This window comes from Culex quinquefasciatus, chromosome 2 (assembly GCF_015732765.1).
Source record: "Culex quinquefasciatus strain JHB chromosome 2, VPISU_Cqui_1.0_pri_paternal, whole genome shotgun sequence".
Taxonomy (NCBI): Eukaryota; Metazoa; Arthropoda; class Insecta; order Diptera; family Culicidae; genus Culex; species Culex quinquefasciatus.
Genome location: NC_051862.1, coordinates 13,514,793 through 13,527,471, shown reverse-complemented (window position 1 = coordinate 13,527,471; position 12,679 = coordinate 13,514,793). Strand labels below are relative to the sequence as shown.

General features: G+C 37.4%; 2 protein-coding genes across 3 annotated transcripts; one reads left to right on the top strand and one right to left on the bottom strand.

Annotated features, from left to right (window-relative positions):
• Window positions 1-312: 312 nt before the first annotated feature.
• LOC6032324 (methyltransferase-like protein 17, mitochondrial) lies at window positions 313-1,954 on the top strand. The gene is made up of 3 exons (XM_038254406.1): window positions 313-413; window positions 478-1,754; window positions 1,814-1,954. The coding sequence occupies exons 1-3, from the start codon at window positions 360-362 to the stop codon at window positions 1,884-1,886; spliced, it is 1,404 nt and encodes a 467-aa protein (XP_038110334.1). The 5' UTR covers window positions 313-359; the 3' UTR covers window positions 1,887-1,954.
• On the bottom strand, window positions 1,925-8,114 carry LOC6032325 (galectin-9). 2 transcript variants are annotated; one of them, XM_038254407.1, is made up of 8 exons: window positions 7,866-8,114; window positions 7,718-7,806; window positions 7,029-7,405; window positions 3,402-3,557; window positions 3,130-3,191; window positions 2,591-2,836; window positions 2,297-2,434; window positions 1,925-2,143 (listed from the first exon to the last, which is right to left on the bottom strand). In XM_038254407.1, exons 1-8 carry the CDS (start codon window positions 7,890-7,892, stop codon window positions 1,997-1,999), a joined length of 1,242 nt encoding a protein of 413 aa, XP_038110335.1. In that variant the 5' UTR covers window positions 7,893-8,114; the 3' UTR covers window positions 1,925-1,996. The 2 variants fall into 2 exon arrangements, with proteins under 2 accessions (XP_038110335.1, XP_038110336.1); XM_038254408.1 differs by having other exon boundaries at window positions 2,133-2,143; window positions 2,210-2,434; window positions 7,866-8,113.
• Window positions 8,115-12,679: the final 4,565 nt, after the last annotated feature.

The following is a 12,679-nucleotide window of genomic DNA, read 5'->3' as shown; positions in this document are numbered from 1 at the left end:
GATTTTTCGGGCCAATTTTGAAGGGGGGGGTGACAAAAACTTTTAAAAATATCCACAAAATCCACTTTTTTGTAAAATTCTAACACGTAGCCTTACGTGCGGGACAAATTTGACATGCGTTTTTCTCGGCTTGCTGTTTTTACATATGGGACGGACTCAATTTTAGCGGCAGTGTATCAGGCTTGAAAAAATTTTCAATGTGAACACAATTACATACAACACATAAAAAAGTACCATGTTTGGACCCCTCGTCCGCCGATTCGACTTCAGCATAACAGCAACATAAAAAAACGTAAACAAATGCAGCATGCTGATTTAAATCACTCTTTGCCTCGAATCAGCTGCTGATCTTAACAACAATGGCAACGTTCGGCTTAATTTCCCGACAAAAACTAGCCTTAATCAATCGACAAGTAAGTGTAATTAGTATTGTTGGTTAATGAGTTGTTCACTTCAATTTATTCGAATTGATTTTAGTGCGGCTTCCAGCGCCTGTTCTGCAGCGCCGGTGTCACCGCCAAGCTCAAGCCGGAAATCACACTGGACGAATCGATCAGCCAGGCCCTGGATGCGGGTCAGTACAAGCCGCGGAAGCACGAGGGTCGCTTGACCACCGGGGGTTGCGTCACCGTTCCCGGCCCGATTGTCGCGGCGATCGTCAAAAGCTGCAAGGACCACCCGGTGAAGGCGTTGCTCGCCGAGGGCCGCAAGTTGGACAATTTTGTGCGCTCGAGGAAGCCTCCGATGGAGCCGGATGAGTTGAGGAGGAGGATTAATGAAGTCAGGCATCGGGTTGGGGAGGAGTTTCGGGGGAAGGTGGCTGTGGAGGAGATGAGCGAGGAGCAGATAACTTATATAAATAAGGTTGTGGAGGCGCAGTCGAAGAAGCGGGCCAAGCAGCAGATTTACGCGTGGAAACCAGTGGATTATGACGCGTTTAAGGGTTTGCAGTATTTGCTGGGGAGGTCGGCGGCGGAATACGCGGTTTTGACGCGGATATTCGAGGAGATTAAGAAGCGGGATCCTGGGTTTAGGCCTAGGAGTTTGATTGATTTTGGGTCGGGTGTTGGAACGGGCACTTGGGCGGCTTCGAACCTGTGGAAGGAGCACATCTTTGAGTACGTGTCGATTGACGCTTCGGCGGATATGAACGACCTGGCGGAGTTGATTTTGCGAGGCGGGGACGTTAATAAGCCGATGACGTTGAGGAACGTGTTTTATCGGCAGTTCCTTCCGGCGACCTCCAAGTCCAAGTACGACCTGGTGATGGCTGCTTTTTCGCTGTTTGAACTGCCTTCGGCGCGGAATCGGCTGGACATTGTCGGGAATCTGTGGGACAAGTGCGACGGCTATCTGGTGCTGGTCGAGCACGGATCTTACGCGGGATTTTCACTGATTGAGGAAGCGCGGAGGTTTCTGCTGAAGAAGGTCGAAGACGGTGAGGGGGAGGAGCTGCACGTGTTTTCGCCCTGTCCGCACGAGCAGTCGTGTCCCCGGGTGACGCTGGACGACGGGACGCCGTGCAACTTTGAAATGACCTACAACCAACTTCCGTTGGGTGGAACTGCCGGGGAGGCCGCCAAGTGCGTGTACTCGTACGTGGTGTTCAAGAAAGGTTCGCCCAGTGCCGAGCAGAGCAGGTTTCCGAGACTGGTGCGGCCAACGCTGGTCCGGTCGAAACATGCCGTTTGTCGGATGTGCACCGACGCGGGGAAGCTGCAGGAGGTCATCTTTACCGCGAGCAAGCATGGAAAGTGAGTTGGAAGTGAGGTTGATTGGATTTGAACAAATTTTACAGGGATTTTCTTTTCAGGAACCTGTACCGATGTGCGAAGGCTACCAAGTGGGGAGACCAGTTGCCAATCAAAATTGAAGAGAAGAGTTGATTTTGTCGATTGTAGATTACGATGAATAAAACATAGGGTTTAGAAAGGTTAATAAGATTAATAAGAAATATGTTTTTTATTCTACTCAAAATAACACCAACACTACAAATTTAATCACTGCTGCTACTGGAACTGCTACTGCTGCTACTTCCGCGCCGCTTAAGCTTCCGGCCAATGGCGTAACCGCCAAGTCCGACGGCACCCGCGCCCAGCGCGTACTTCATCAGCTTCTTATCCTTCTTCTTTAGTTTATTCTTCTGCAAAACAAATATTTAAAAACATAAATTACTTTCCCCTACCCCAAATAACTAACTCTAAACTACATTTCAAGCTAAAGTGCGCCAAAAGAAGCCCCCTCTAGAGATTAGTGTTCAGTGCTTGCAGCCCTTTTCCTTCCGAACATCACGTACAGGGAGATTGTGCAGCACGGAGGCTACCGCACCGGAAGCTGCCGCCGCCGAAAGCAAGCCCACATTGGGAGACGGTGGCGCACTCGGTTGATGCTGGATGCTGCCGTAGGCAGCGTTTCCCGGATAGGCCGCCGGAATCTGAAAAAAATGTCCCAAAAAGCATGACGGACGCATCACAAAAAAGCGGAAATCTTGACCAGTTACACTGCCATCTAGTTAATCGAATCAGCAACACCACTTTTTGTACTGAAATGAGCAGTGCACTCTGGTGGCAATTTCAAACGCAAACACTACCTGGTTGGGATAGCTACTCGCGGCGGGATAGGGATTCCCAGGAACCGTGGGTAAATTAGGATACATCGGCGTGACCGTTGCCGTGGCCACCGGTTTAGGCTTGGCAGCCGCTCCGCCACCGACGGCATCCTGGAGAAAGTCCTTGGTCCTCTGGAATCCACCAATCACCGTCTGGCGCATGGTTTGGGGCTGACTCGGGTTCGCCGTGATGAGCCCGACCGCGGCTACGGGGGCAGATGGGGCAGGCTGGACGCAAACAGAAAGCGGAAACGAGGGCACAAACGTGGAAAGCGGTTGAAATGATATATTTTTTTTTGCCGAAATGGTGCAAGTTTACGTTAGTTGATTATTTTGTTAGACTGCCTTCACCAAATTTGAGTTAAGCTGAATTTAAAACATTTATCAAACAAGTTCTTAAAATAGTGCACATATTTATTTTTAACATGCAAGCGTTAAACTTTGTTACATTTGTTAGCACACGTTAGTGTTTGGTGTTTTTACATTTTCTCTAGCTTCATTTTTAATTCTTCTGAAAATACCGAGTATGGAACTGCCGCTGGGTAGCCGGATTGGTGTGGGTAACCGGGATATGGTGGACCTCCTGTTAGAACAAAAAAAGGTTTTTGTCACACATTTCTAACAAATAAAAAGGTAAATGTTTCAAAATATCCGCCAATTTTATAAATAATCCAACTTAGGTTACATCAACGGTACCTAATATATTCTGTGTGCAGTTGATGTGTGTGCGGTGTGTGTTGATCTTCTATGGTCCTCTAGAAGAGCTTCATGAAGATGGTACGACGTATTTTACCTGGATAGTGGCCCGAGCCACCGGCCGGAGGGTAGCCTGGCGTGGGCGTGTACGGTGGTGGTGGGGGCATCGGCGGTGGAACCGGTGCGAAGCCGATGGAGGGACCGCCGTGCGGAGGCACGTAGGGTGGGACGTACGGGGGAGGGTGGGGACCGCCTGAGGAAGACAGGAAAAAAGGTTTCTTGTAGAATTCATCGAATAAGAGATGATAAAAATTAGAACTCACGAGAAGTCCTTGGAAACCTTAAGCGAAACATACTTGAGGATACCGTGGAGAATTTCCCTTATCCTCTAAAAAAAGTGGAATATTAACAATTCTCATCTTCTAAAATCCCCTATCCTTTTCCCCTGGTGTGCGGTGTAGACGGCTGACAATGGAGGACTGTCATGGTGTTGAATTTGGTTCAGCTGGATTTGGTTCTACTCCCAATCATCAATTCCTAAGCAACTTGGAGTTGAATAATCATCGCATGAACATGTTGAAATCCAATAAGCTAAAATAACCGAATCGAAATCCAATAAGCTTAAAAAACCTCGAACTTAAAAATTCAAAAATAAAAAAGTCAAAAATAACAAAATTAAAGCTTTAAAATTATAAATCAATAACATTATAAAAAAAAAACAATTTCAAATCCGCAAATTAAAAAAAAATCATAAATGAATTCAAAAATCGAGAAATTTTAAAATTCACAAATTAAAAATACAAGTATTTAAAAAATCTGCAGTTTAAATATTTAAAAAATAAAATTCAAATACAGAGCGGATTCGCTAATTCGAATGGAACTGCATTCGAATGATCGAATCCAAATTCGCTAATTGGAACGACTGACAGCTGTCAAAAGCATTAAACCACGTGTTCGGAAATTGTCGAACAATGGTGTTGAAACGTCAACATCAGTTTGACAACTGGTGTTAACGGTTGAGTGCTTTTTAATTCGAATACGTTCGAACTAGAGAGCATTTGTATCACAAATTTGTAAATTCTAAAAAAAATCAGATCTACACTGTTTAATTCTAAAGTACAAACCCAGATTTGAAAACTGTCAAATTCAATATACAAGTTAAAATTAACCCTCTCCCGCCGATGGTTACTCCAGAGCACCAAAACTTTGAGCTCAAATATCTCGGAACTGACACAACTTTTCATGGCGCTTTAAGTTGCAGGTGTTCATGTAGAATGTATAATAACATCTCCCGAAAATTCATCAAATTTGGTTAAGCACAAGTAAAGTTACAGTGTGAAATGTAAACAAAAATGGGCTAATTTTAGGGAAACAAATAAGACCTGTTTGCGAAACCCCGTAAAAATTACCAAACACAAAATTTTATGAAACAAAAAATGTTTTGCTATCATTTAAACCTTGGACAAGAACCCCTGTGAATAACATTGTGAGTTTGGACCTGTTTTAAGTGTTTTTCAGCCTTTTTCACCACCTAGGCATATGAGCAACTAAATATTCAGGAGCACTTTTTTTTCTAAATTACAGAAAAAGCTTATTTTTATCAAAACAAAAGTTTATAAACGTTTTGACTATTCATAAACAAGACAAAACATTGTTATTAGACAGATAGTTTTATTATTTTCCTCATTTTTCATGAAAATGGTTGTTTGTGGGTTTTGAATGAGCCAATCAAAGAAAACCTGAAAATGCAGAGATTTTAGAATTTGTAGTTAATACTTCAGAAATATGGTCTTACAGCAAAGAATAAGTAGTTTTAAACACATTTCGAAGCGTTACACCTTTTGATTTTGGAACTAAGAAGCATTTAAAAGAAAATTGTGGAGAATTCAATTCTATTCTATCCTATATTTTTTCAGATGGACACGAGTTGACACTATTTGAAATAATAAAAAAAACGTTTTTTTTATGGACCGTTGAGCAATTTTTGCTTTTTTTCTACAATGTATTTTTTATGGAGCGTACTGTCAAAAACTGCTCGATGGCGGGTGCTCCATTTACCTAAAACTGACTATAATTCAAAGACGGTTTCCAAATTTTTCCAATGTTCCCAAAAGAACTTGCATATGCGATTTTACATCAAAAATATTGTTGGTGAAAAAATCAATACATTTCTAAAATCTATGTTAAAAATAAATAAATCATAACTTTGCCAAAAAAAAGTCCTTCATGCATGGTTTTACGCCGTGACGTCATTTGACAGCTCGTGTGCGCTGTTTACATGGTCTTCGTCGATTGTCGACGAATTTTCCCGAACAAAATCGACGACCGCATCGAACTGTGCTAAGTCCATGTAAACAGTGCACTCCTTTCTAACCTCCAAATCGAGTCGGCGTAAAATCTAATAGCTGAAAAAATCGGCTTTTTAAGAAAAAAAGTGAATCAAAAAACAACATGTTTGGAGACTTGCATGGACAAACTGATAACGCCAAATGACGATTTTGGGCCCAAGAAACGCATTAAAAAATAATAATATTGATTATTTTTTGGCGAAAACGTAGAGAACTGCTCAAATCTAAAATGGCGGCAAAAATGGCAGCAAAAGTTGAAGTTTTCAGCACTTGTATTGAAAATTAATACTTTTCAGTATTGTTATTGTCCGTAAACGGTGAATTAAATAAACACAATAAACTTGTTTTTGCTACTATTATGCAGCAAGTTGCAAAAAGAAGATTTTTTTCAGCACGAGTTGCATGCATCACTTTTGCAATTCAGAAAAAACACAATTTGAATTGAATTTTAAGTCAAATGTCCATACTTGTTGTACGTGTTAACTGATCTACTCTTTCGATTTAGATTCAAAACGAAAGCTAGTGATGGACAAAAACAAATCATAAAATTGGTATTGGAGAATTATTCATTTCTCATTTTATTCGACTTACTATTATAATAAGTTAACTCAATCATAAAAAAAGATGCTTACGATTAAAAGTAAATTTTGATGTTTTTTTCTTTAAAGGCTAGTCTGCAGATCGGAACGAAAGGGGTCACGAAACAGCTTTACGAACAGCAGAACAAAGGAGAGGGAGCGATTTCTTGGGGCTTTTCTTCACCCTCTCTGACTTGCTTGCACTGCCGCTGCTACCCATTTGATTTTTTTTTGACCGGTTCCTTCCGAAGTGCGTATAGCTGTTTCTTGACCCCTTTCCTTCCGATCTGCATACTAGCCTTAAGGGTGTACAGCAACAAAGGAAGTTGTTGTCTTATCTTTCCAAAATTGTCAAACTTACGGACCCAATCCTGCAACAATGTGATTGTAAAAATAGTCAAACTTTGTTGTAAATAACTTTGTGGACAGTACTTTAAGGGATCAATTAAAAAATATGTCGAAAGTACCCGTAGTTTTGAAGATACTAAAATGTCTGTAACAAAAATTTGGATGCAGAAGCTCTGGTTGATGTGCATTTGAAAAACCATTTAAAATTATGTATTTGAAAAACCATTTAAAATTAACAGCGGAAATTTGTTAAGAATCCACAAAGAAAAGATTGTTTAGAGTAACTTGTTTTTGTTCGCGTTTTACACAAATTATTTCATCAGAAAAATATGAATCACCACCACTTTCGCTATCTTGTTCCATCTTCTCAGCTAAATTGGCTGCAGGTTTATGGAAATGAGTATTTCAAAGCAATTAACTTCACTTTGATCCCACAATTTCTCAACTCACCTGGAACCGTCCCCGGATATGGTGGGGCAGCGCCACCTGCTCCCGCACCCGAATCCATCTCCGCCGTAATCGAGTGAATCACACAACCGCCACTGATGGACACGTACCGCGCCGAGTGCACGGGCAACCGATGACTGAACGTGGCCAGATGGTTCCCATTGACGGCGATCTTCCACTGGTTCACCTCGGCCAACACGAGCAAGTCAAACTGCTGACCGTACGCGATCGGACAACCGCCCCAGCGCTCCTCAGCACCCCAGACTTGGTTTTGGAGCGTGTTACGTACGATCACCGATTCGTTCGGACGGATGCTCAGGTGGAACACGACGTCATCGCGCGGGTTCAGGGCGGCCCCGGTTTGAATGTTTATTTGGCACCTGTGTGGCGAAACAGAACGGAAAGAAGTGCTCTTTAGTTGGTTAACACAGATAAGATATCATCGACAGGTTCAGAAATTGCGACTGATACAGCAAAGATAAGCAAAAAGTACCTTTCGGAATGGTTCGTTTTTGCACAGAGTTGAAGAAAAAATGGTCAACCTAGTGGTGACTCATCGATCGTTAGTATTGCAGAAGCTTCTCAACTCAACTAAGTACGCACGATCGAGCGCGATCGACGACGTCACTTGCACTACTACTGTTTGAGGTCGAAGAAGCTTTGCCAGCTATTGTATTGCAACGCGTACTCACCGTTCTCCATGGTTGTTGATGACGCCCTTGATCCGAACCATGCTACCAGGGCGAAGGCCACCCGGTACGAGGCCCAAAAACGGAATCGTCTGTAATTGAATGCAATTAGTACTAGTAACTAACTAACCCACTAACAAAAACTACTCACCGGAGAGTACACCGGAATGGTGGCCATGACCAGGCTGGATAGGCGATCGCGTAGGGAAGATCTCCAGTTGGTGGTGTGGGCAGCCAGAGCTTACCGGAGATTAGGCGAACAAAAACTTGAGCTTCGCTAAATCCAACTGGACAAACACTGCCCTGATAAAAGAAGTTTCACCACTAGAACAACGGGGTTGAAGAGACAAGTTGATTCGTGACTGGGTCGCGCACGACTGGCTACAAATATTTACCCGATTGGCATACAGCGATCGGGTCTACTGGAGACGAGTGTGTGTTTTAAGTGTACTACTTATCATTCGGCTTTACTAATATATCAAAAATATAGAATCGTATGCAATTTGCGTTGATAAGGGTGAATTCGCGATTAGTTCATGAACAAAACCGAAAAGAGTAGTGGAGAAATTCTCTACATTTTCGCAAGTTGATTATATATTGCATTTTTCATCGTTGGTTCCCCCATCGTTTATGCAACAAGAAAAAAAAAGATTTTTTCAGCACGAGTCGTACATTTATCCAACGATGTTTCCAAAATCAAGTTTTGCCACGAGTTTGCAATTCCGAAAAACGGTTTTTGAATTGAATTTTATGTGTTAAGTAAATTCACCGATCAAAAGAAACAAATATTGAAAAATGTTACTTTTCGATACTAGTACTAGTAGTTTAACCCGTTTCAGTTTTGAAAGGTATTAATTTTCAATTCTGTTATATTTGATAGAGAAAAGTAGGCCGTCACTGCGCTCAAGAATGAGAGGAAAAGAAAGTAGTTTCATTATTTACGGAATTGAAAAAAAAAAACGAAAAAAATATATACATATATATATATTTTGCAATTACTTAGATATTTTGGAAACAAATGATTTCAAAACAGCCGGACAGGTGTAACATTCAAAAAAACTTGTTTGATTAAAATGTTGAAACCATGGCCCCTTATTTGAATTTTTATACCTTCAAAAATATTTGCAACGGCCTTAAAAGTCAAAACAAAAATTAAATAAAACTAAAAAATAAACAAAACTAAAAAAATATCAAAATAGTTTAAATAAAATAAAAATTAGAAACTGCAAAAAAACAAAATCGCAAAAAAAAGTTAACAACATTGTTGAAAAAGTAAAAGACAATTGAAATTAAAAAGAGAGATGTGAGCCGGTAACATGTAGTGAAACTTTTCAGCAGCTTGACAGAAAATTCAATTTCATGTTGCACTTTTAATTTCTCGATAAAATTACAAAAAAAAATAAATTAAAATAAACTACTTTTAAAAAAATATAACATTTTATCGAAATAAAACAAATAAAAAAAGATAAAAAATAAAAAAAAATAAAATGAAATAAAAATTAACGGAAAAGATAAAACAATAAAAATTATAAAAATTTCAAAAAGCGGAAAAAATTCAAAAGGAATTAAAAATTTAAATAAATCTAAAACATTTTATGTATGTATGTATGTATGATCATCATACCCGCCCCGCAGGCAACTTGGTCCTGGAACACATGTGAGCGCTAGGTGAACAATTCGATCATCTTTTACTCCGTAATCTGTACACCTACGTGCATAAATTTTAATGCTACAATCACCGGCGCATACATAAAATGGTTTCCCTTTTCCCTCCCCAAGCGCTGGAAATTAGTAGCGAGTGTAGGGACACTTTGCATAGACGCCCTTGTTCCCATCACGTCACTGAGGGTATGGAGCGACGAAAAATTAATAAGCATGCCCCGTAGTCGAACCTTCATTAGAGAAGCAGGCAATCCACAACTCACAGCGAAAAATAAAATCTAAAACAATTTATAACAGATAAAAAATCTATCAAAAACACAATTCAACACAAAATTGAAAACAAATAATCCCATGACAAAATAGAATAAATCTTGTATCTTTTTTTTTTTTTTTTTTGAAAAGGTCCAATAAACCAAATTTTTAGTTTTTGCTTTTTGTGTGTTTTTGAAACCGCCTTGAGTCAGGGATATTAAAAAACAGCCAAAAAGCAAAAACTGTAAATTTGGTTTATTAGATGTTTAAAAAAAAAAACTCCAGAAATCTTTTTTTGGAAAGGTCCTTAAACATGTGGAAGACAAAAGCTTATAGGTCCTTTAAAAAACTGAAAATCGAAAAGATTCCTAAAATCTGAAAAAAAAATATTAGGAATCATTGGATTTTTTTTTTGAAAAGGTACAATAAACAAATTTTAAGTCTTTGCTTTTTCGGTGTTTTTTAAGAGCAAACAAGCATAAAAATTAAAAAATCAGTACTTCTAAAACAGGGGTGCTCAAAGTTTTTGGAGGCCGGGCCAAATTTGAAGCTTAAATGAGCTTGCGGGCCAAATTAACAAAAAAAGTAGTTTAAAGAATAAAATAACGTTATTTTAATTTAAAAGATTGAATTTCTGTTATTTAAAAAAAAATAATTCAAAATAATAGAAACCACAAAATAACGGTTTTCTATCGGTATTGTTGATTTTATTATTTCAGACATTTGAAAAAAAAAGTGTTTAGCTCAGTGGTTCTCAACCTTTATTGATCCATTCCCCCCTTGGCTGAATTTCAGGAACATCATTCCCCCCCAACTAATGGGTATCATTGCACAAATGTCATAATTTTGGTATTAATGTTTGCAGAAACTTTAAATTTTTCACAACATTTAATTTTTTCTTCACTCGCAACAATTTGCACATACTTGCATCATTTTTAAAATGCATTTTCATTATCTGTTCATATTTAATGGAATGCAAAAGCTCCCGAAAAATCTTTTTATTATAATCTTTTTATAAATGTTCCTGTATGTTGCAATATTATAAACACTAACAGTTTCAGTTTTTATCAATCACAGACAGAAATCATGACTGATATTTTATTTAAAGAAAAAGACAAAATAGACTTCATATAATTTTTACAAAAACTAATATTTGATGCTCGATTATTTTTCAAAGTAATGGAATTTTGCCCAAAACGATGCAAAAACTCCCAGGAATTAATTTGAATAATGTTCGAAAAAACGAATCAACGCAAAACTTCACAAATATATTTTATAAAAAGCTTCCCAGTTGAAAAAAACTAAACTTAACAAAACCAAAGCAAAATTGACATAAAATAAAAATATTTTCAAAAAATTCTCATTTTGAAAGGAAATGAAATTTAGCTTGAATTTATTTAAAAAAATATTAGTAAAGCTAATTTTTGAAATTTATAGCAAAATATGCTCATGTTTAAAATAATGTTATTATTTATGAAATTCCATTCTTCAAAAAATTTTCATGTTTGAGAGAATGCAATTATAAAAAAATGATGGTATTATTCAGAACAATTTCAAGGAGTAAACTTTTTTGAATTTTAGGTTTTGTTAGCTATATTTTTGAAACATCTGCAAAGATAAAATAAAATAAAAATTGCTGTTGTATTTTATCACAAAAATTTCCATATATTTAAAATATATTGTGAACTTCACAGGTTATTTAAATACAACCAAAGATTTATATTTTTTACAAATACGCATTGGATTTCTATTACATCGTCATTCCCCCCCAAGAACGGCCAAATCCCGCCCCCCCCCTGGGGGGCATTCCTCACCGGTTGAGAAACACTGGTTTAGCTGAATATACTTGTGCTTTCAAAACATAAATAAATAAAGTTTTTATATTTCGAAAATGGTGACATTACATGTTGAATAATTCATCTAAAGGCGTAATTTTATCTATAAGTAAAGTGTGGCTAATGATAAATCGTTGAGAGCCAGAATTTCAACATTTCAATGGAAAAAATGTTATAAAATGTTTTAAGCTTCCGCATAGTTAAACTGCAATCATTATTTTCAAAAAAAAAATCGACAGAAAAGACATTTATTTCCATCTAAAATTCGCTAAAATTCAAATTATTTTTAATAAACCCAAACATGCTTAAATGATTCTAAATGCAAAGGAATGCATATTTAATTAATTTCAGCTGATTGCTCTTAAATTTCATTTAAGTTTTTTAAGTTTTTTGAAAATATATTTTTGCTCCTGGTTTTTCGAGTCATTTTTTTTTTAAATTATGGAGGGGTGGGTTGATCGATGAAAGCTTTGTAAAATATTTGAAACAAACTTGATCCTCCGATTTCCACATTTTGTCTGCCTGAATCAGTTGGTAGTCAATCAGATGCGTTATCTATCTGTAATGAGTTCGAATCCCGAAAGAAGTGCAATGTAAGTTTAAGGGGCAGTTCATAAAAGGGTCATTATGAATTTCAAATTAATAAAGAAAAACTTATATTTTTGCAACTATTAAAGAATTCTACCTAAGTCAAACTTGAACATTTTTTTAAAAATATTTCTGGAAATGTTTGATGAAAGTTTTGACGATATTTACTAGTTTCACTCACATTGAAACGGGTAAAATTGTTTAATTTTAAAATATTTTGAACAAATTATTTGTATCCTAAAGTGGGGATTAAAAACATTGACAAAAATTAAAAAAAGATCAGCATTAAAAAAGTTTGAAATAAACTTTATTTTTGAAAAAAAGTATAAATTACATGTGGTCAACGGGCCATTTTACATGATCATTCAAAATGGGTCCGCGGGCCATACTTTGGTCACCCCTGTTCTAAAATAATTCAATACAAAAAAAAAATGAATTTAAAAAATCATGAATTCAAAAATAAAAAAAATAAGTAAAAATGACAAAATTTCAAAAAAATTAAGTTAAAAAAAATCTTGTATTTTTTAATAAAGAAAAACTATTTTAAAAACTTTTGTTTTTGAGTTTATTATTTTCTCCCCGTTTTTCTTTCCGCTGAATAATGAACATTTCGGATAGCAATAACTTG